Source organism: Mustela lutreola, chromosome 2 (genome assembly GCF_030435805.1).
Source record: "Mustela lutreola isolate mMusLut2 chromosome 2, mMusLut2.pri, whole genome shotgun sequence".
NCBI lineage: Eukaryota > Metazoa > Chordata > Mammalia > Carnivora > Mustelidae > Mustela > Mustela lutreola.
The window spans coordinates 169,503,919-169,525,225 of record NC_081291.1 but is presented as its reverse complement, the minus strand read 5'-3'; the positions used below and the strand labels follow the sequence as shown (position 1 = coordinate 169,525,225).

Here is a 21,307-nt window from a genome sequence, read left to right as displayed (position 1 = left end):
TTTTAAAATATAAAGGTGGGCTATCTTATAGTTTGTGCTCTCCTTGCCAGTCTCCCCCAGTTGTTAAGTCTGGTCACATAACTATTGCTTATTTTACCGAGGTAGAAGTCCCAGGCTAGAAAGTTGCTCAGTACGATGTGCAAGCAAAGATCACCAGTGCTAGGAGGCTGATCTTCACATGTCTTGCTGTCTCCCGTTCTGCTGTGAAATGATTCTTTAGTACAGCTTATACTGCAGAAAAAAGTAGAACTGAGATATGTATATGCCTTTTCTGTCACTACAGAGTCAAACATGACTGAAATGTTCGTTTGTTTGTTTATTTATTAAATGGCCTTAAATCAGAGAAGATATAAAATCATTCTAGTCATGAAATACTCAATACTTAATAAGGACATTTAAGTCTTTTCATATGCTTTTTAAGAAAAATGTAATTTTAGGTAACCATAAAGCTGAGGCAAGGGTAGTTTGGGTTCTTAAGAAGGCACTTATGATCTCTGCAGAGGTAGACCAAACTGAAGGTGCCAGGCTGTGTCAAAGGTCCATGTGGTGACAGCAGCAGGAGCCCCTGCAGAAAATATGGGTCATACACACTGGCTTACACAAGAACAATGAGAAAAATATGCCACCGGGTATGGGTTTTAACATCTGTAATGATTACTGAAAGCTTCTTTGAAAGTGAGAATTTTTAATATCTTTATTAATTATTATATTCCATTAAAAGGCTTTAGTCATCCATAAATACCATGATACAATATGTGTGTGTATATATGTAAAAATATAACCACTGAACATGCTTTGAGAGGTATAATAGTGTTTGGAAATCTATGCCACATGAAATACACTTTGATATAAAAAACAACTAATCAGAAGCATGAAAAACAGTGTTTTAATAAGAGCCTATTGCAGATTCTGGAATGATTGTTGCATGCATGTCCCGAGTCATGTTGGACTTCTCCTTCAGTTTTGATTGGAGTAACGTGTGTTCCACAACGCCAATTCTGATGTCCATCTGAACCGTTTCTTGCTTCAGCTTTGTTAAGCTCTGTTTAATCTTTACCAAGGGAGCTGCAGAATGAAAATAACATGCAATAAAAATGTTCATTTGGAGTATCAGTGTATTACAGAATTGCATGACATTTTCCTCACTTTGTCTTAAGCCAAAAACAGGGTTAAAAACACAACCTACAACATACTGACATTCACATGGTTTTGCTGTGGTATTTTAAATACCTGAGATTTTTAGGATGTGAAATGATGCAGCATTTGAGCCGAGGTTAAATTTCCTTCCTTTTCTTGGGGAAGAGGTGCTAACGGGGTATTTAAGGATGTCTTTAATAAATTTTATGAGCTAGAATATTTGTCTGAAGGAAAAGGGATACAATGGGAGAAAAAAAGGAAGAAAGAACTACCTGAGAGATAGAGTTAATGGGTTCATTCAAACATAGTACAAAATCTCTATATGTCCCCTTTTGGATAATCACTCAGTTTATATCAGAACTCTGGAAAATCTTTCTAGAACACAGAAGGGCCTTAGGCAATAAACCAGGCCATGTCAAAGTGACTAGCTCATGATGGAGCATGATTACTAGAGGATTATTAATTCTTCTCTATTTGACCCCTCTGCCAGTCGGGTCCACTGTGGGAGAGGAAGATAAACAAAGGTCACCCCATTGCTGCCTTCATGCCATTTGGGCACACACTTAGTGCTCTTTTGCACATAACGTGGAATAATGAAGCTCATTTGAGAAAACAGCAAATATTGTTTTTTTTTTAAATAGGAATAACAAAGTGTATATTTAAGTATTTCCCACTCTATCTCTAAATCAACACAGTTAGAATAAAAAAAATCCTAAAAAAGGGTAAAAAAATATGATTCTCCTGAGGTGATTAATGAGGAAAATAGTATATGGATTATCAGACATCATTTTTGTGCCACATATCTACCTCTCCTCAAACTCATTTTAAAAAGCAGACTCCTGATTTATGAATAGCATTTTGTTAAACAGATTTCTTGAGAAATATTCTCCTCTTGCTCATTTTCCCCTGAGGATGAGTGTGTACTCACCACCGTCAGTCATGCTGCTGCCTTTTTCTTCCATTTCTTGCTTTACCTTTTCCAGTTCTTCTGTCACCTTTAATTGGAAAAAAAAAAAAAAAGTTTTCACACGCTCTGGATTTTAATAAACTTTCAAAATCATGGAATGATGTGTTAAGGAAATTTAGATCTAATACATCTGTAAGGGGACATAAAAATATAAGGAGTCTTCTGGACATAATCTGAATAATAACATAAAATAGGCAGACACTCTTGATCTTCTGAGAGTGCTACGAACATTAAATTTCACCAAATGACATTCTCAGGTTGTCACATGACAATAAAAAAACGATCTGAGTTGTTGTCGTTTTAGGCATCAGACATGCAAACCTTGCAGTTATCTCCTAGCATCTACAGTGTCAGTCCTTTCTTTTTCTTTTCTTTCTTTAGAGAGAGAGAGAGAGAGTGTGTGGGTGATGAGGGCAGGGAGGGACAGAGGGAGAGGGAGAGAATCTTAAGTAGACTCCATGCCTGACGCGGGGCTCCATCTCACAATCCTGAGATCATGACCTGAGCAGAAATCAAGAGTAGGATGCCCAACCAACTGAGCCACCCGGGCACCCCAACTATGCCAGTCATTAATAATGAGTCATTAATTAAAAACCATACATACATCCTGAGAAGATTTTGGATTTCTGAGGCTTACTAGTTATATTTCTTAATATTATAGTTTTATAAGAGAAGATGCCATCTTTCCTCTATAGGATGCTAAAAATAATGTTTATACCATATGGCTGTAATATAAAAATATTCCAACTGCTTTTTTCCAAACCATGAGCTCCAAGAGGCATATTATGCTGTCATATCGGCTCCTATCTGTACTCTACATCATACTCAAAATTATACTACTATAGCCTCTATCAGCAAAATTCCATACTGGCATATTATCTTTAAAAAAGTTAAAAATATTTTTATATGACCTAGAACTAAGCCATAATTATTGTAACTTAGTAGGCTTTATTTTTATCATACTGGTGAACAAAAACTTCCTTGGGAATAAAGTGCTCATCCAAGTAAAGCAAATTAATTTTTTTTAGGCACCTGCAATGTTACAACTGGGGATAACTACCTCCTCCAAAAGAACTAAATGGGTCCCTGGACTCCCTTCAAGTGTTAATTTACTTAACGTAAGTGAGCACTTTACTTCTTTCCACATAACATTCTATTTGCCTAGAAGCACCACAGGATTAGAGTCTAAATATTACTAAAGTTATATTTTTAGTATTCTAAAATAACTATTTATGCCTCAAATAATCTCTATAAAAGAAGCTTAATTCTATTATATAGAAAAAATCTGGGACAATTACACTGGATTTTCACCAAAGATAATCTTGTTCATTGGCTATTGACCTTGTTGTAAGATCTTTTTTTTCCTCTCAGCTCTTCAGTAAAAAACTGGAATATATATTAGATCTTATTCTCTTACATGATGTTGAAAGTCAATATAACAATATATGCAAATATTTCATAAGTTCTCAGAGGGAAAGGGTTACAAGCCACTTCCAGTTTGTGGAGAGAAATACTCAGGATCACATACATCGGCAGCAATCAGGAAAAACAAATCTTACATCTTACAGACTAACATTAAAATCTGTGTAAGACATTTAAGCCAGTGCTTTACCTACTCTTCTATATATTAATCATAATTATTAGGTTTTTAAAATGATTAAGGAAGGTTATAAACATGCTAATATTATCAGCAGGTTCTGTGTTGAATTTAATAAAACAACTTCAGGCATTTTATGGAAACAAACAGCATATAAATACATAATTGAGTCACTGATAAGGAAACTAGGGATCTTCTCTTTAAAGAAAAGGACTTAAAGCCATGGGAAGCAGTTACTGAAACAAACAGCACCCGGCTGTAGCTGTATGAAACCGCCCGGGCCCCGCACGGCCTGGGCTCAGCTGATGGGGAGAAGAGAGCAAGAGCAAAGTGTGTACCTCAGACAGGAGCCTGGTCCTTTCCGTTACTCCACCGTTACCCTGCTGGTATCGCTCCCTCGCCTAAGGGAGAAAACATTTTGTTTAATGACAAATTCAAAACAGAAGCAGATTACTTAAGTGTGACCCCTTTGTGTCTGTAATTTCTGCATATAATTTTATGACACCCCCTCCATTTGTGAGTACATTTGTGAAAGTGACATTTAACTGTAGCGGTTTTATGTCCCTAATAGACACCATGTATTTAAACCAAGGCACTATAAAATGATAAACTACCTTAACCTTCATATACTGACTGTGTAACTCACACAGGCATGGTTCACAATAAAAACTGTCCTCAGCTATTCCTACACAGTTTAGGAGAGTAGCTCTTGGTCGATCTAATTTGCATGCAATGCAGAGAAAACGAGTTCTAAAAAATCAATCATAATAGAGCGTCAGGATGAGCAATTAATAAGGATTAACAAATGGTATGACAGTACAGAATATGTTCTTGGGAACTAATCTAACAATTCTTTAATATCAATGTTTGACAGATACACAGTGGCTTCAATCAGAGTCTTTTACAGCATTTTGAAAGTAAAACATCCATGAGTAGATGTGTCTGTGAGGGAATACTTTGTTAAATAAATAATTAAAAAGTGAAAATTATTTTGTTTGGTCTTTGAGAACTTCTGAAAGTGCAGAGGTATCTCAAGTTCATTTCCATTTTTTTCCCATTCTTCCAACCTTGTTTGGCAAAAGAAAAAAAAGTTTTTAACTGACACTTGCAAGTGTTCTTACTAGTCTTCCTCAGTATCAGGAAAGAGGGGGCATAACTCCCAAGGAAAGCCTTTAGATCCCTACTGGGGTACAAAGAACTGCTGCTTTCAAAGGCTGAAGGTTTTATTTTTTTGGTTGAAATTCTAAAACCTTGAAAGGATTAAAAAATTTGCTCATTAAATTAATTAAACTGCTTGTCTTTGAACGTGTCGTGCTTTCATATTCTTTATTATGTGGCTGTAAGTCATTAAGGCAATGATGTCTTTTCCTACTGACACATGTAAATGCATACTATTCTTTTCCTCCTACTCCGAGGGTAAATTAACAGCAGACTTAGAAACAAAACCAGGTGTCCTGATACTCCGTTCCTGTTCTAAGCAATGTTCCCCAACAATACATGCCTTCATTATTTAAACCAAAGAAGAAATGCATTTAAAGACTTCCAGGAGATAATTTCTATTACACGTAACACAGAGATGGCAAGTGCTCCGGCCTCACATGGCTTCCTAAAGTGGGCAGAGAATCCATGTGTTGCTGTTTGTAAAAGGCATTTTATGATTCACAAATGCAAAGTGCTGTGTCACGTCTGGGAAATAGTGTCATCAGCTGAACTAAATCCCAGATATCATTCCCAAGTTACCTCACTCAGCTGGGCTTGAGCTGCACGATATTCTTGAACCAAGTGCTCAAGCTGATTGTTGATGTACTTTTCTCGGCTGCCGATCTTTTCCAGAGTCCTGCTAATTTCATTATGAAGTTTATCCAAAAATCCCTAGAAATTCCATAGGATTTTAGTAGATAAAAGAATTCACAAATATATTTCTTAAGAATAGTATAAAACGGGCTAAATCTCCTTCAATTCAGCCCACAAATTCTCAACTGGTGAAAAGGAAGTTAGCTTGAGATTTTCAATAGCAAAAGAATTCTGTAATGAGAAATAATTTAGTCATACTTAGCAGAATGTTAAAATAAAAAAGCACCTGGTAGTGTTAGTCAATTCATTAGCTCTTATGCATATCTAAATTGTACATGAGTGGAATCTGCTTTATATAAAGTTCGTAATCAAAGTAGGTAATGGAATAACAAGACTTTCTTATAGCACAGTTCAAAGTTGACTAGAATGCTCCCTTTGGAGGTAAGTCATGAAATTTATAGTTCTAGCCTGCGACCCGTAACTTCTCATTCCAACTTTGCTTCCTTATGGCATCCTCCAAAAGAGTCCTTATTTCTGTCAGAGAAGCATTGCTGGCCTGGTGCTCTGTTACCCCATGGGATTCAGAAAGGAAAGAATGACGAAATGTTTCTCTAATATGTATAGATATATATAGAGAATCTAATATACATTAGATCTAATCTAATATATATTAGAGAAACACTCCATCATTCTTTTCTTTCTGAATATATTGTATAATTGTATAATAATACACAACTATATATATTTTACAATATACATAATGTATACAATTTGTATATTGCACAATTTACATATATAGTGTAGTTATATAGTATACATACATATTAGAGATATTTATCTTTCTCTGTACTAGGTATATATTATACTGATTTGATATAAAGTTACTTTTCTTTAGTTTCAGTACGTTAGGGCTGTTGAAATATAATACGGTACATTCAATTTATAAACTCAAAGGCAAGGATTGCACCTTTTTTTTTTAAATTTTCATGTTTTCCTTTAACAGGTGTTCAACAGATGAGTAGATGTACATTGATTCACTTGAAATAATTCACATACCTTGGTCTCCTTTAGAGCAGATTCTATTCCACTTTTGTGTTGGTGCATTTGGTCAACATGGATTCTCCAATCCTATAAGCATAAGAGCGTAACAGGAACAAGTAAAGTACACATTTCCTTCTTTCCTCTATGTTTTTGAAGTTGTATTCTTCATTTAATTACTTTGGTTGCTGCCCTATTTCAGGTAGGAAAGTCCTATAAATAGCTTGCAATCAGATTATAAAGAAATACGTGTAGAGCACTTTAGGATTAAAGGTTCTAAATAAATGTAAATTATTTTATGTGTTCACAGAGTGATGTCTGACAATTTGAATATAAATTATTCCTGCACTGCTGGTGGTTAATATTTATGACTACCCATCAAAATGAAAAAATATATAATTACTAGAAAAGAAATAGTTGTTTAAATAGTAACAATTGCAAGAAGCAACTCTCAAATCAAGTATCATATATCAAGTATTAGTTTGTCCTCTGAAAATTAAGATAGGGCCCTCTTCTTCAGGAAGACTTCTCTTTCTGAAAAAAGGAAATCTATAATGATTATTAGAGTTCATATATTTTGAGATATATCGCATTACTACTAGGCTGTGTGCATATTTAAAATCAATGCCAACATTTTAATTTCTTACAAGATATCTTCAAAATCTTTTGGTTTACATTAATAAAGGTAACGATTTTAAGACTGGAGAAATACCCAGGATGAGAAAAAATATGGTAAGTTGAAGTAATGGAACCAGGATATTCCTCAATTATACATATCTGTTTGCATAGCCTGATGCTCCACTTTGCTATCTACACTATTCTGTGATACATAAATACACTGTGAATTTTCCTCTTCTACCAATTCCTTAACTTTGAAACATGGGCTAGTGACTATCGGGTGAAAAAGCAAGCTAGGGGTACTTCACACATACCAATGATAAAATTACAATATGTTAAAGAACCTCAAAGAGCAACTAGGCTCACCTTTATCATTTCACAGATAAGCAAGAGGTCCCGTGAAAGAAAGTGGCACACCCGGGGCACACCCAAACCCACATGGGTAGTGGTGCACCTGGCTCAGAAGCCAAGTGTATTAATTCTCGCAGACCACATTTTGGCAGGTCAGAGTTAATAAAAGGAGCAACTGGGTACTTGATACCGGTGCAGGTGCTAGAGCAGAGAACAAATCAGCACTTCCTTTTATCCATAAGCATTTTTCTGTCTCATGAGCAAAAAATATCTCAGAATATGAGAGCTGGAAAGGACCTTAAAGATCATCTACTCATCCATTTAACAGTCACCTGGTGAAACATTTTCATTTTACAGTTGAGGGGACTGTTCATCACCCGTGACTATGACTAGACAGATCTGGCAAGGAAACAGGCCTCTCCAACACAGCCAGTCAACACTGGAATGGGGAGGAGAGGCTACTGGCTGGCCTGCTGCAGCTGGACCAAATACGTTACCTAAGCCTCAAAATGGAAGACTGGTTAAGCCCAAGCAAGCATCCTTATGAAAGAAAATGAACCTAATAAGTATCATTATATTAGTAATTTTTCCAAAACAGTTCTCGTCCGGACTGATACCAAAAAACAAAAACAAAAACAAAACAAAACCTTCATAAGCTTAACAAAACACCAAGTGTAAGTATTTCTACAGTCTCGGTGTCTGTAGATATATACATGTATAAACACATACATATATACATATGTATACTTTGTATCTATTATTTTATTTATAGTAATTGATGTGTCTAATAGTTTGTGTTCTGCTTTTCCTACGCAGCCTTATCTTACCATTACATTTTTTTCATGTTCTGATAAAGTATTTTGAGAGAATTAAGCATGCCTGACTCATTTATGTGTAACTATGATAACTTACATTGATGTTAAACTCCATGGAGGAGCTGGCATTTCAGTGCAAGCTTGAAGCATTAGTAGCATTTCAACAGGCTGGAAAGGAGTGGGAGAGGAAGGGTATTTTAGGCTGAGGGAGTAACTAGAACAAGAAAAAAAAAAAAAAAAAAAAACAGGAAATATATAGGGAACAAGAGCCCAGGCTGGCTAGAATATAAAACACAAAGTTCTTGGGGCAGGGTGGGGCGGAGAGGGTGAATCACGAAGAAGCAAAGCCGGAGAGGCAGGTTAAGTTAGGTGGAGGGCTTTAACTGAGGACTGTGGATTTTATCATGTGGACAATGGAGAGCTATTAAAGATTTTTGGTTTCAGTTTTAGGACAAGTTAGTGTTTTGAGAAAGTAACAGAGGGAAGGACTAGAAGGCAAGAAAGAATTAGAATTAGACTGAAGGCAGGTAGGCAACCAGTTAAGAGGCTGTGTAATGGCCCACGTTAACATTAGCAGTAGAGCAGCGCTTGTGAGAATGAAAGAGAAGAGATGGATTCAAGGGACATCATAGGGACAGAACTACCAGGACTTGAGGACTAAGGGCAAGTGTGGGGTGGCTGAAGTAGAGATGGGGTGGTAGAGAGGTGTCTTTAACGTTTCCAGTCTTAGGGACGAAGATATTAGTAATATCACAGTGTGAGAAGAATAGATTTCAGGGACCCAGAAATACTGAGGATTTGGTTTGGGACTTCTTAATATGATAACCCCCTGGAACTTATTTATGTATTCTTACTGCCTTTTAAAGTGAAAAGCTAATAATGATTTATAATTATCTGGCACATAAATCTGAATGTTTTATTAAAATCTAGATGGACACATTTCCTGATGTATAGTTATTAAAAAAAAAAAAGCCTTAAAGGTGTTCTAACCTCTTAACCCAGCAATTTCACCTCTAGAAATTATTCCCAAGGAAATATATGGGGATATACATAAAGAGGAATGTACAAGTTCTTTGTAAAACAGCTCTCGAAATAGTTAACTCTCTAAACGTTTAACAGTAGAGGACAGTTTAAACTAATTTTGTGATATCCATTTCACCACTAAAAATAATGCAGTATGATACCATTTTTATAAAGCTCAAAATGAAGCAAAGCTCAATGATACATTAAAATACTAAAAAAGAGGAAGAGGAGGAGAAGGAAGTGGAGGAGGAAGAGGAAGCAGAAACAGCAGCTAAAGACAATATATGATACACAAATTGAGGACAGCGGTTCCCCATGGGAGGCAAAGGGCAGCAGCAGAGGAGCACCCAGGCAATTTCAAGGGCATGTAATGGTCTAGTTCTCAAGTTCAGTAGTGGGTTCACGAGTGTTTGTTTATATTACTGGGCTCCATAAATATATATGTATTGCATATCAAAATGTTAAATTCATGTTTTCAATAGAAATTTATTCAGCAAAAATACAGGCAAACAACATAAAGTAAAGTGGAAACACATTCCCCAAAGAATATCCTATTAGGTGTCCAATTTAGTAAAAATTAATATTTGTGTATATTTGTGTGTGCATGCATATATTAAGCCAGGAATTTGGATATCAATGTTTAGAATTTCTTCTTTATCCTTCCAAAATTTTCCAAATTTCTTGCCAGAGAATTTTTAATCATCACTTTAATCATCAGGGGGAAAAAGTCTGGATGCCCAAGTAGTTCTTGAAAGGGGTTTAATACAGTTACAGCAGAAAGTATAAGTGATCACATTTGTAACATTTTAAAAACATGAATATAAAAAGGCAAAACAAATAGCTTTTAAAAAACTACAATGGAGATGGTTAAAAAGTTTACAAAGGTTTGTGGCAAGAATGAAGAAGTGATGAAGGACTTGATCCCCCAAATGCTAGCAATCCTTATATTGGTAGAGAATCCATTAGGTTATAATGCACTTTTATATACATTTCCTTATTTGAGACTCACAAAGGTTTGGAGTGCTATGTCAATTTGTCATCCTTCTTTTTCACTTCTACCCTTCCCTGTGAGAGGGTTATGTGATTTGTGGACCAGTTGTGGGAGGAGTATACTTCTCTGCTCCATTGATGCTGGCCTTGGCCATGTGATTCTCTTTGGCCGGTGGAACAGTGGTGGGTGTGGCCTATGCCAGGACTGTGCAGATGGTATAAGAGGCATCCATCAGCCCCCTTTCCCTTTCTTTCTGCCATTATAATAGGCATGCCACACATAGGGGTTATACTTCCAGCTTGGGCCTGGGAATAAGAAATATGAAACATAGCAGGGCTAGAGCCACAGCTAAGTCACACATCAGCAGACACGTATCTTGAGTGACAGTATATTTGTTGTTCTTATGATTATAAACCACTGTGATTTGGGCTTGCTTTTGATACAGAAAAACTGACTATATATACGTATTGTATAGGAGGAAAACCAAGAATCAGGCAAATTAAATGACCTTTCTGAGGTTTCATGTCTGGAAAATGGAAAGCACTCTCAGATCAGTGCATTTTCCACGTACCATAGGCTGCTTTTCTTTATGATAAAATGAACTACCACAGAGTATCTAAGGTAAACCAATAATTTTTTTGTTATATACCAAGTGAGACCACTCCTCTCTGTAGATGTTGAGTTTTTCACTAATCCAGCATGTTTCCTCTCTCTGAGGAAATGAGAAGACTAATAATGAATAAGTATATCATTTCTTTAGGCTATTTTTAAAAATCCTTTCATACAAAATCTTATATAATTCTGTCACCTCTGAGGTAGACAGGAAAGTGACTATTGTAACCATAACTTCCTTTCCACTCCAAGTTCTTGAATGCCAAATTATATTCTCTCCCTTTTTCAAAAACTGGAGAATAGCGATGCCTTGTCAGGTGAGTCACAGCATACCGTAAAGTCAAAATGTAGGAGATCCAGCTGCAGCCATTAAGGTGACCAGCAAGACTACAAGGACCTCTGGGTTTTACTTCAACAGCACAACCCCTGAATGACTAACTTTACATATTATGCACAGACACTTGGTTTCTTTGTCTGGATCCCCAACTCAGTGCTCCAAGCTCCTCTCTGAAACTGCTGCGGAGGGAGAGACCAACACACGAGCTAGAGGTGGTAAATGGAACTTTTATCTGTATATACGTTTCACTAATTATACAACTCATAAAGTGTCAAACTGTCAGTCCCCCCCCCCCCAAGTTTGAGCTTCTGAATAGAGAGAGGGGGAGAGTCAATGGAGTCCTGATAGAACAAAGCTGAGGAAGGCACTCTGGTGTATATTGGGATGTTTTTTCCTGGGCCAGGAAATGTCCATGCCAGAGCAGTGGAGTTTCATAGTCTGTGGCTCTAGTGGCACCTTTGCTTCAGCCCCCAAGGGCGGGAGCAGGGCCCCAAGGCTCAGATGTATTTTGAATTTCTTTCCATCACAAAAATGCTACTTCTGCCATCTACTTTCCCTTTTCCCTCTATTCTTACTGGTTCTCCCCCCACTGAGTTATGAATAATTACTAATGGAATCTTAATTTAATGTTCTGTTTTTGCAGTTGTGTTTTAGTGAACATGACAATAAGTACTAGGGTTTTTATGGGCTCCCTGCATTTAAGGGTCCTCACTGCATTTTTCTCATTGGGCCTCTATTTCACCCCTGAATTCACTTTCTCTGTGGATTTTCAAGATCACGCTGGTGAGGAAATCTTGTACCTCCATTTTACTGATTGGGTAACAAATTGAGGTGGTATGATTTTTACTATACCAATTACAAAATGAATAGGAATCCAAATGTCTTTTCTCTCCCTTACAGATTTTCCATTACACTGACCTGCTTCTTTCATTTCCTTGCTTTGTCACCCAATTTCAATAAGGAGCACAAGAAATTGACAAATTTCCATTCAAGTTTGCACATTAAATAAATGTTTCTTAGCTCAGTTGTTTTGCTAAAGCTTAGATGCTATGGGAGGTTTGCTACTTCTAATCTGCTGTGGATGAACAGTCTGTTTAACCAACCTTGTTAGAATAATCTCTGAAACAACTATATGTAAGTTCCAAAGAAGGATTTATCAGATTCCCCTATAAATAAAATGCATGAGCTTTAGTACATAGTTTTTTGTGATTTCTATTTTGGCTACTTAGGAACCTTTTCTTTTTCCTTCCTTGGTATAGAGTAGTTCTCCAATAGTCACATCCATTCCGAGATCCTTTTACATCTAATGATAGCTTCAATGTTAACATTCAAGAATGTCTAGTATGTGTCAGGCATTATGTTAAGCACTATCCACACATCATCACATTCAATTCTTTTAAAAACTCTCATAAGATGAGGAAATTGAGATTTAGCTACTTTAAAGTAGACTGCCCAATCTTATAGGCAAGTGAGCAGTAGAGCGCAAATTTGCAGAGACCATGCTATCATTACTTATCATCTCCCTGATGAAATGTAGCGAAGTATAACTAAAAATTTTAAGGGGGTAATGGTTAAAAGAGATGTTAGTTTCATTTGTAATATCTGAATATTACCAAGAATGTGTTTATGTATCAATTGTATAATAAAAAAAGAATTTAAAAGTTTTAGGATAAACAGATGCAATTAAAAATTCTCTCACACAGGGGGCACCTGGGTGGCTCAGTGGGTTAAGTAAGCCTCTATCTTCCTTCAGCTCAGGATATGATCCCAGGGTCCTGGGATTGAGCCCCGCATCAGGCTCTCTGCTCAGCAGGGAACCTGGCTCCCTCTCTCTCTCTGCCTGCCTTTCTGCCTACTTGTGATCTCTGTCAAATAAATAAATAAAACTCTTAAAAAAAAAATTCTCACAAAGAAATACCCAGACCCAGACAGCTTCATCAGTGAATTTTTCAAATATTTAAGGAATAACAACAACTTTACACAAATATCAGAGACAGAAAAAAAAAAAAAAAAAGAGAGAGAGAGAGCAATTGCCAACTTTTATGAGACCTAGATAGCATTATACTAAAACCTGACAAAGACACCTAAAAAGCAGGAAAAATTACAAATCAGTATTTTTTGTAAACATTGATATAAAAGTTCTCAACAAAAAAGGGTGCCTGGGTGGCCCAGATGCTTAAGCGTCTGCCTTCGGCTCATGATCCTAGGCCCTGGGATCAAGCCCTGCATCGGACTCCCTGCTCAGCGGGAAACCTGCTTCTCCCTCTCCCTCTCCTGATGCTTGCATTCCCCCTCTTGCTGTGTCTCTCTCTCTGTCACATAAATAAATAAAATTTAAAAAAAAAAAAGTTCTCAAAAAAATACCAGCAAATAGAATCTAGTAACATATAAAAAGGATAATATATCATGATTAAGTTACATTTATTCTAAAACGCAAGGTTAGTTTGATACTCAAAAATCAATCAGTATAATCCACCATAGCAAGAGAGGGAAAAAAAGAGGAAATAAATCACATGGTCCTCTTAATAGATGAAGAAAAAAAATCATTTGAAAAAAATGTAACATCCATTCATAATAACTCTAAGCAAACTAGAAACAAAAGGAAAGCTCCTTAATCTAGTAAAGGCAAATAAAATCATAAAGTTAACATCATACTGGTAAAATTGAAATATTAAAAGCTTCCCTAATACCACTATATCCAACATAGACAAAAATTCTTAACCACTATATAAGGCAAATTTAAAAATTTAAAAATCTTTAAAATTTTATTTATTTATTTATTTATGAGAGAGAGAGAAAGCAGGGGGAGCAAGAGATAGAGAGAATCTCTAGCAGACTCCACGCTGAGCATGCAACCCAATGCAGGGTTTGATTCTATGACCATGAGATCATGGCCTGAGCTGAAATCAAGAGGCTCAACTGACTGAGCCACCCAGGTGACCCCATAATTATTTTTATATACCAGCAATAAACAGAAAATAAAATCTAAAGAGATACCATTTCAGTAGTATGAAAGAACAACAGATAGATTAGGGCAATAAAACAGAGTGTCCAGATACAGACCCACACATAAAGGCTTTTTATCACAAAGCAGTGCACTGGTGAAAAAATAACCTTTTTATGAAAATGGGTGTATATATATATATATATATTGTAGATCGATAGATAGATCTATTTATCTATCTATCTATCTATATATCTCCCCCAAATAAGTCTTGAGTTCTACCTTACACCATACATAAGAAAAAATGCTAGATGAATCACAGAACTCGATGCCAAAAGTAAACCAATAAAGCTTCAAAAAGAAAATATAGGAGAATAACTTTATAGCATCGGGGTAAGCAAAGATTCCTAAAGAAAACAAATATTAGTCATGTTTCCTTCTCCCCCCAAAAAGGTCATTTTGAGTATATTAACATTAGGCCACTGTTTATCATAATATACCAAGAAGAATGAAAAGAAAAGCTAAAGAGTACATATTTGCAATACATATACCTGACAAAGGACTCATATCCAGAGTATAAAAATAATTTCTATAAATCAAAGGAAAAGCAGATAACCCAATAACAAAAGACAAGAGGATATCCAAATGTCAAATATATGGAAAGGGGTTCGACTTCAGCAGTTGTTAGGGAAATGCAAATTAAAATGGCAGTGAGACTATAGCATAGCTATTATGATGACAAAAATGAAAAAGATTCAATACTTAATGTTGATAAAGATGCGGAGCAACTGCAACTTTCATACCCTGCTGGGAGGCACATAAATTTGTATAACCACCTTCAAACACTATTTGGCAGGGTCTGCTAAGACTGAACATGTACATACCCCAGGACTTAGCAATTCCACACCTAGTAGAAATTCCAGTAGAAATGTGTGCAAATGCTTACCAAGAGACATGTACAAGAATTTTCAAAGCAGTATTATTTATAATACTATAAACAATTCACATAAGCCCAGATGTGGGCTCCTCTGGAAGGGCATGACCTGGGCTAGGAAGCTCTCTGCCATCAAAGGCGCAGGCAGCTAGGGGTTGTCTGTCGACGACACTCTGTGGCTGGGCAGCAAGTCCTTGCTTGTAAAGGGATCTGGACATTTCATCTCCGTTTCAGTCACAGGGAGAGAGACGCAGTTATTAAGATTATAACTGTATCTGCAGTGGTAGGGAGGTAGGGCCAAGTGTGAGCGGCAGTCCAAAAGTGATCAGTCTCGAGATTTCAGTGTGGAATACTGATGTTCCTGTGACATGTTTAATACCCCATTCATGGTCAATGATGAAATTCTTTGGAAATCGGATGGTGGGAATCAGGTTAAGTGAAAAAAGCAGAGAAGACAGCTTGATAGAAGTGGCTGCATATGTCTAAGTTCACTGTAGCAAATGTTGCTGGGATAGGTCGATAATTCATCACGCTTTCAGTGCAAGGAAAAGAGCAGCAAATTTCCCTCCTCCACTCATAATACTACCTTCCCTAATAATAGAACATTATCTATATTCATTTTTTGCCACTTCGCACAAGTGGTTTTGCAATCTCTTTTTGTTCTAATCGTTAATTTGCGTCTTCACCATGGCTCACGTTTGTGCACTTATTTGTGTATGTGTGTGTGAGAGAAAGAGAAGAGGAGTGAGCGAGAGTGTCCATCAGATATTTTTTTCATGAGACTGAATTACTTTCTGAATGCAAAATGCCTATCAGGTTGTGAGGTAATCACAGAACGTGGCTTTCTGAATTTTTTAATGTGACAGTTTTCTTTCATTGCCAGCAACTTAAAGTCTTCTCTGATACACACTTGTGTGAAAACATGATTTTTCTTTGTAAGTGTTTAAAGAACTAAACATACGACTTAGGAGTTGAGTTTGTATGTGTGATATATATTATATGTGTATATTTGTTGCAGGGAGTATGGAAATCCACTAGTGCTGGAAATATAAGTTTCCTCAGGAAAGTTCCTGGTTCCCAGAAATTCCTCTTGTTGTAGAGAAGGATAAGACAGTGTGCACAGAGGGTAAGCAAAGGCTATCACAACAATCACTAATATTCTCACACCTGCCTGTAGTTGAATTAAAACTGGAGATCCATAATCTCTAAACCTTATTAGTTAAATAATTACATTTCTTTTTTTTAGATTTAATTTGGTTATTTTCAGTGTTCCAAAATTCATTGTTTATGCACTACACCTAGTGCTCCGTGCAATATGTGCTCTCCTTAATACCCACTACCAGGCTCACCCAACCGCCCACCTCCCTTCCCTGCAAAACCCTCAGTTTGTTTCTCAGAGTCCATAGTCTCTCATGGTTTGTCTCCCCCAATAATTTCATTTCTAATTGTATGCTCAGAGATGTCTTTACTGACTACCATCTGTTCTAAAGTGTTTTCATACATTGACTCTGACTTATTATTCATGCTTCCTCCATCCACACCCCTTTTTTATAGCCACAAAATTCTCCTGAGTGAGGGTTTCTAGACTTTAGAAGGAATTACAAGCCCAGAGAAGAGAGCTGGCAAGGCAGATGGGGAGTGAGTGGGGGCCCTTCTGTGAATGTAGGGGCACTCTTGGGCCAAATGAGAATGTAACTATTTCACAGGATGCTGAGTAACCATGAGGCATAGCCAGAGAAGATAACCTTGACAGTCCCTCTCAACTTCAAGAATCCACTAACCAAAACCTTGATCTCCTACAATACTCAAAAAACAAAACAAAACAAAAAAACTGAAAAAATAAATAGAGCCATCTGCATATTTGAAGAACCAAGAAATCTAAATCATTACCTTGGCATAAGGAAACAGAATCAAATGTAATGGGATAAAGGCTATGGGAGTAAAATTTGTCCACATATTAAGAAATTTAATAATGAAACACAGTGATACTGAGAACTACTCTAGTATCATTGATTGGAGAAATGAAGCAAACGAATTAAAAAGTACATTTCATAGGGAGGTCCATATGACAAATGGTTTCTGTTTCAATTCATATTTTTACATTAAATAATTTAAAGGAAACATTAAATCATACTTTGTAATAATGAAATATTTAGGCAGTCTAAAAGTTTTAATTATAATCAATATATATTAATTCACTGCTCTCAATCACAAATGTCTATCTGAGGTGTATCTGCTGTGACGCATTAGTAACGAACTTCCCTCTGTAGTGTTCATATAACATGCAGTCTTTATTGGTTATTTCCTTAAAATCTGCTACCACTGTTGATGCTCTTAAGTTAGAGCTGATGGTACTTTCTAAAGCAAAAACACTTGTTCTCCTATTTCGACTTGTGATAAATGAAACCTTTCCTTGATCCAGTTGAAACATTTATCACACTCAGGGTAAATAGGAAGGAAGGCATCATCAACTATCTTTAAGCAGAATATCCTGAATGTTCAACAAGACTGTGACAGAAGCAGCTAAAAATTGTTTTCAGTTTCTTAAGGATAGCTGGGTTTTTCTCCACCCAGTAGTTTTGCAGTAGTTTTACATATAGCTTTAAGCACAGTATTCTTTTCCACAATCCTGATATCTGTCCATGACCCATATGCTAAAAAGAAAACAACAAACAACAACAACAAAAACGACAGTTGACCAGCTTAAGAAAAACAAGAAACAGTGAATAAAACTCAATAAGTTTTATTGAGTAAGTCTACAAAATAACACTATGCTTTAAAAATAACACAAAAATCCAAAGCAATCCTCTGTTTCTTGTAGTCTCTTTTAAAGAAAGCTTGCCTGTAAATGTCCATCAGCGAATATTTCCCCTCATTCTTTGAGACAATGTGGCAGTTGAGTAATCATGCAGGCTGCTCTAAAAATGTGTCTAGTTAATTTAGGCAGTTTATTTTGATAGCATTCACCTCTTTTTGATTATAGCAGGTGTTTCAAGGATAAATTTGCTGGAAATTGTATTTTGTTTAAACAACAGCAGCATGTACATTTATGGCCTTACTATATTAAAAAGCATTTATTGTCTGGCAGCAATAGATACAATTACAAACATTTGTGACAGTAATTGGAGCTATTATTCCTGCATGGAGCCTCATGGAGACCAACTTATTGCCACCTGTATTTACATTTGTTACTGGTAATTGTAAAAGCTGATTTTTTTTTTAATTTGGTACCTTATTTTTTTTTATTTATGTAAATATTTCTCAACAAAAGGTCTTTCTACCAGAAAATCCTTAAAAATTATAAATGTAGGTTCCTCATTACTCAAAGAACTAGCAGAATCACATTTTAATGACTAATACATAAATAAACTATATTCTTGTATCCTAGCCCACAGAATATATTATACCTTTTTGCTCATAGATGCAAGAATCCTATCAATGTAGCCTATCCAACAACCAGAGTACAAGTCTTAAGAAATGCTCTTTATTTCCAAACTATAACAATTCATAAATCCTTGCAGGTCAGAAATATTTAGAAAGCTAAATTTTATTAACATTCTTCTTACACTACATCCAAACATAGCGATGGCAGAAGGTCAAAGCAGGTTACTCTCTGCACTGCTCTGGAATGAGAAAAACATCCTCTTTCTCTTGCTTCCAGATACAGATTTGTCTATAATGGTAAAAAGAGAAAGCCTACTATTGTACATTTTCTGCAGGATCTGGCTTCCAATATGAAGAGACTTAAATCTAATATAGTAATTCTGTGGTCCCTCCAGGTTCATTTAAATGGAATTCCACCTGCTGATTAATAAAGGCCTCTCTCCTCCCTCTTAGATTTTAGCTCTCATACTGACTAGAGAGCCCAAGGGCTCAAGACTATTGCAATGATTCCATCCTTAGCACAATGACTCTTCCAGAAAGGTTTCTTGCTGTGAATTACCCAAGGCAACACCTGTATGGTTTATTTACGTTAAAACAAAATCCAGTAGTTTGGAGTTGAAATTTAAAGTTTAAGGTTCTTTTTACAACTGCACCCTGAGAAAGTCAGACACTGAAAAACAGGTAAGGATATAAAAAAGCAGTTCAGTGAATCAAAGGCTTGAAATAATTAGAAACATATGCTGTAGTACTTCCAAAGCCTTTAAATATATATATATAATCTCTTTATCTAAATTCTTGTAATGAACCTGAAGATTTACATAATGAGTAGGAGACATTTTGGAGAAATGAAGGGGGTACTTAGCCAACTATCTTTTAAAACAACAAAGCAGGAAACATTTAATTATAATTTGGAAAAAAAATCAATTTAAGTCATTAATCAAAATTTTAATTACAATATCCACAGGGCATTAAAGCATGATAGAACATTTGTTCATTGCATCAAATACCCCATATTAAATCGTTATAATATACAATTGTTTAGGGATAAATACTGTATAATTGAGGAAAAGGGTCTATGTAAGGTTTAGCTGAAAACTGATTTCACACTTTCTGCTCTTTCTTATTTCTGGAGAACAGGAATAAATATTATTAATGTTTACTTGGTTTCTATTACGGTAAAAACCCCTGACTTGAAAAAAAAAGTCATTCTCCTGATAAAGACTGATAAGACTGATCATTTTAAGAAGCCATTTTCCCTTGGTTCAATGGATTAAGCTGACTGAATACACGAATGGAGAACAATGTCCAGGCCATAATCAAAAGTAGAATTCTGATCTACTGGGACACGTAGGTAGCTCAGTCCATTAAGCTTCCCCCTTTGGCTCAGGTCATGATCCTAGGGTCCTGGGATACTGCCCCAAAGCAGGCTCCTTGCTCAACAGGAAGTCTGCCTCCCCCTCAGCCTGCTGGTCCCCTTGCTTGTGCACTCTCTCTCTCCTTCTCTCTGACAAACAAATAAAGTGTTAAAAAAAAAAAAAGAAGAAGAAGAAGAAGAAGTAGTAGTAGTAGAAGAATTCTGACTGACAATCTGCAGCAACTAGTCCAGGAAGTCAAACCATAACCTCTGAGTGAAATTGGACCAAAACAGTCAGGACTTAGTAACTGCTGGCTTCCCCAGTTTTTCCCCTCACCCACCTGCTTCCAATGTACAAACAGCCAGACAGAGCCACGTATCCTCTCCGAACCAGACACATAGGAGGCCCTGCTTCTAGTTAGCCTGCCTCCAAATCTCCAGTCATATCTGAACATTGCTGAAGGCTTCCCTTTTTCCCAGTATAAATCTTTCAAATACTCCTGCCTGCCTTTAAGTCTCTGCCAAATGCAGGTGATGATGGCTAACTCCCTGGCTATGGCAAGCTCTAAATACATAGTCTTTGTTCTTATTTAGGTGGTCTCCTTTATTTCCACAAAATCAAACATAGGCTTGTTTTTTATAATAAAAAGGAAACTAAAAAAGAATAATGTTTGTTGAGAAACAGCATTATTTAGTGATTCAAAATTAATAAAAAACACAGAAAGTCAAATCTGTATGAATATGCAACCACATCTTTTATTTCCTCAGAAATTATGGAACATGTAGAATTCTTTGGCAGCTCAGTCTCCAGCTAGTAGTTGTCAACTGATTCACTTAGATGTTTTAAAAAATTACTGTTATGGAATTAAAGATATTTTAATCATGAAGGAAAAATATTATCTTTCAATAAATGACATCATGTACTTCCACCACCAGTAACTATTTCTCCAACCGTTTCTCCAAAACAATTCACTGGCAGGTTTCATTTCTTGCTATTGGTCTGTATTTTCAGATCTTATGGTCCTTATGCTTGCCCATATTCTAACTATCAGCTGTTGCATGACTCTGCCCAGCCAGCCATTTCTCCACCAAGATCTTAGGCCTCCTGGTTTGATCCCAGCCTGCTGAGCTTGGCCAAGCCATCTCTGCTACCTACCACTCAGCTGAAGTTACGGCTTGTACGTTTTAAGGATGTGTGGAACTGCTCATGATGTACTTCTGGGTTTTTAAAAGAAGAGGTGTAACCTGAACTGTATACACAGAAAAGCACACGGAAATAGTGGTTAACATATATTAAGCAATTCTTCTGGCAACATTCTAAGTGCTTAAGCTACACTAATTTATTTAATCCCTTTAATAACTTTTTTTTTTTTAAGATTTTATTTGTTTATTTGAAGACAGAGATCACAAG

At 36.3% G+C, this 21,307-nt stretch overlaps 1 protein-coding gene across 2 annotated transcripts in view; it reads right to left on the bottom strand.

The window, feature by feature from the left end:
- Positions 1 to 665: 665 nt before the first annotated feature.
- Positions 666 to 21,307, bottom strand: part of IFT57 (intraflagellar transport 57) — a 53,494-nt gene continuing 32,852 nt past the window's right edge. For both annotated transcript variants that reach the window (XM_059164231.1, XM_059164230.1), the window contains 5 exons: positions 6,552 to 6,623; positions 5,442 to 5,573; positions 4,040 to 4,102; positions 2,066 to 2,132; positions 666 to 1,065 (listed from right to left, as the gene is read on the bottom strand). In XM_059164231.1, coding sequence (XP_059020214.1) covers positions 887 to 1,065; positions 2,066 to 2,132; positions 4,040 to 4,102; positions 5,442 to 5,573; positions 6,552 to 6,623 — 513 coding nt within the window. In that variant the 3' untranslated portion in view covers positions 666 to 886. The remainder of the gene's footprint in view (positions 1,066 to 2,065; positions 2,133 to 4,039; positions 4,103 to 5,441; positions 5,574 to 6,551; positions 6,624 to 21,307) is intronic.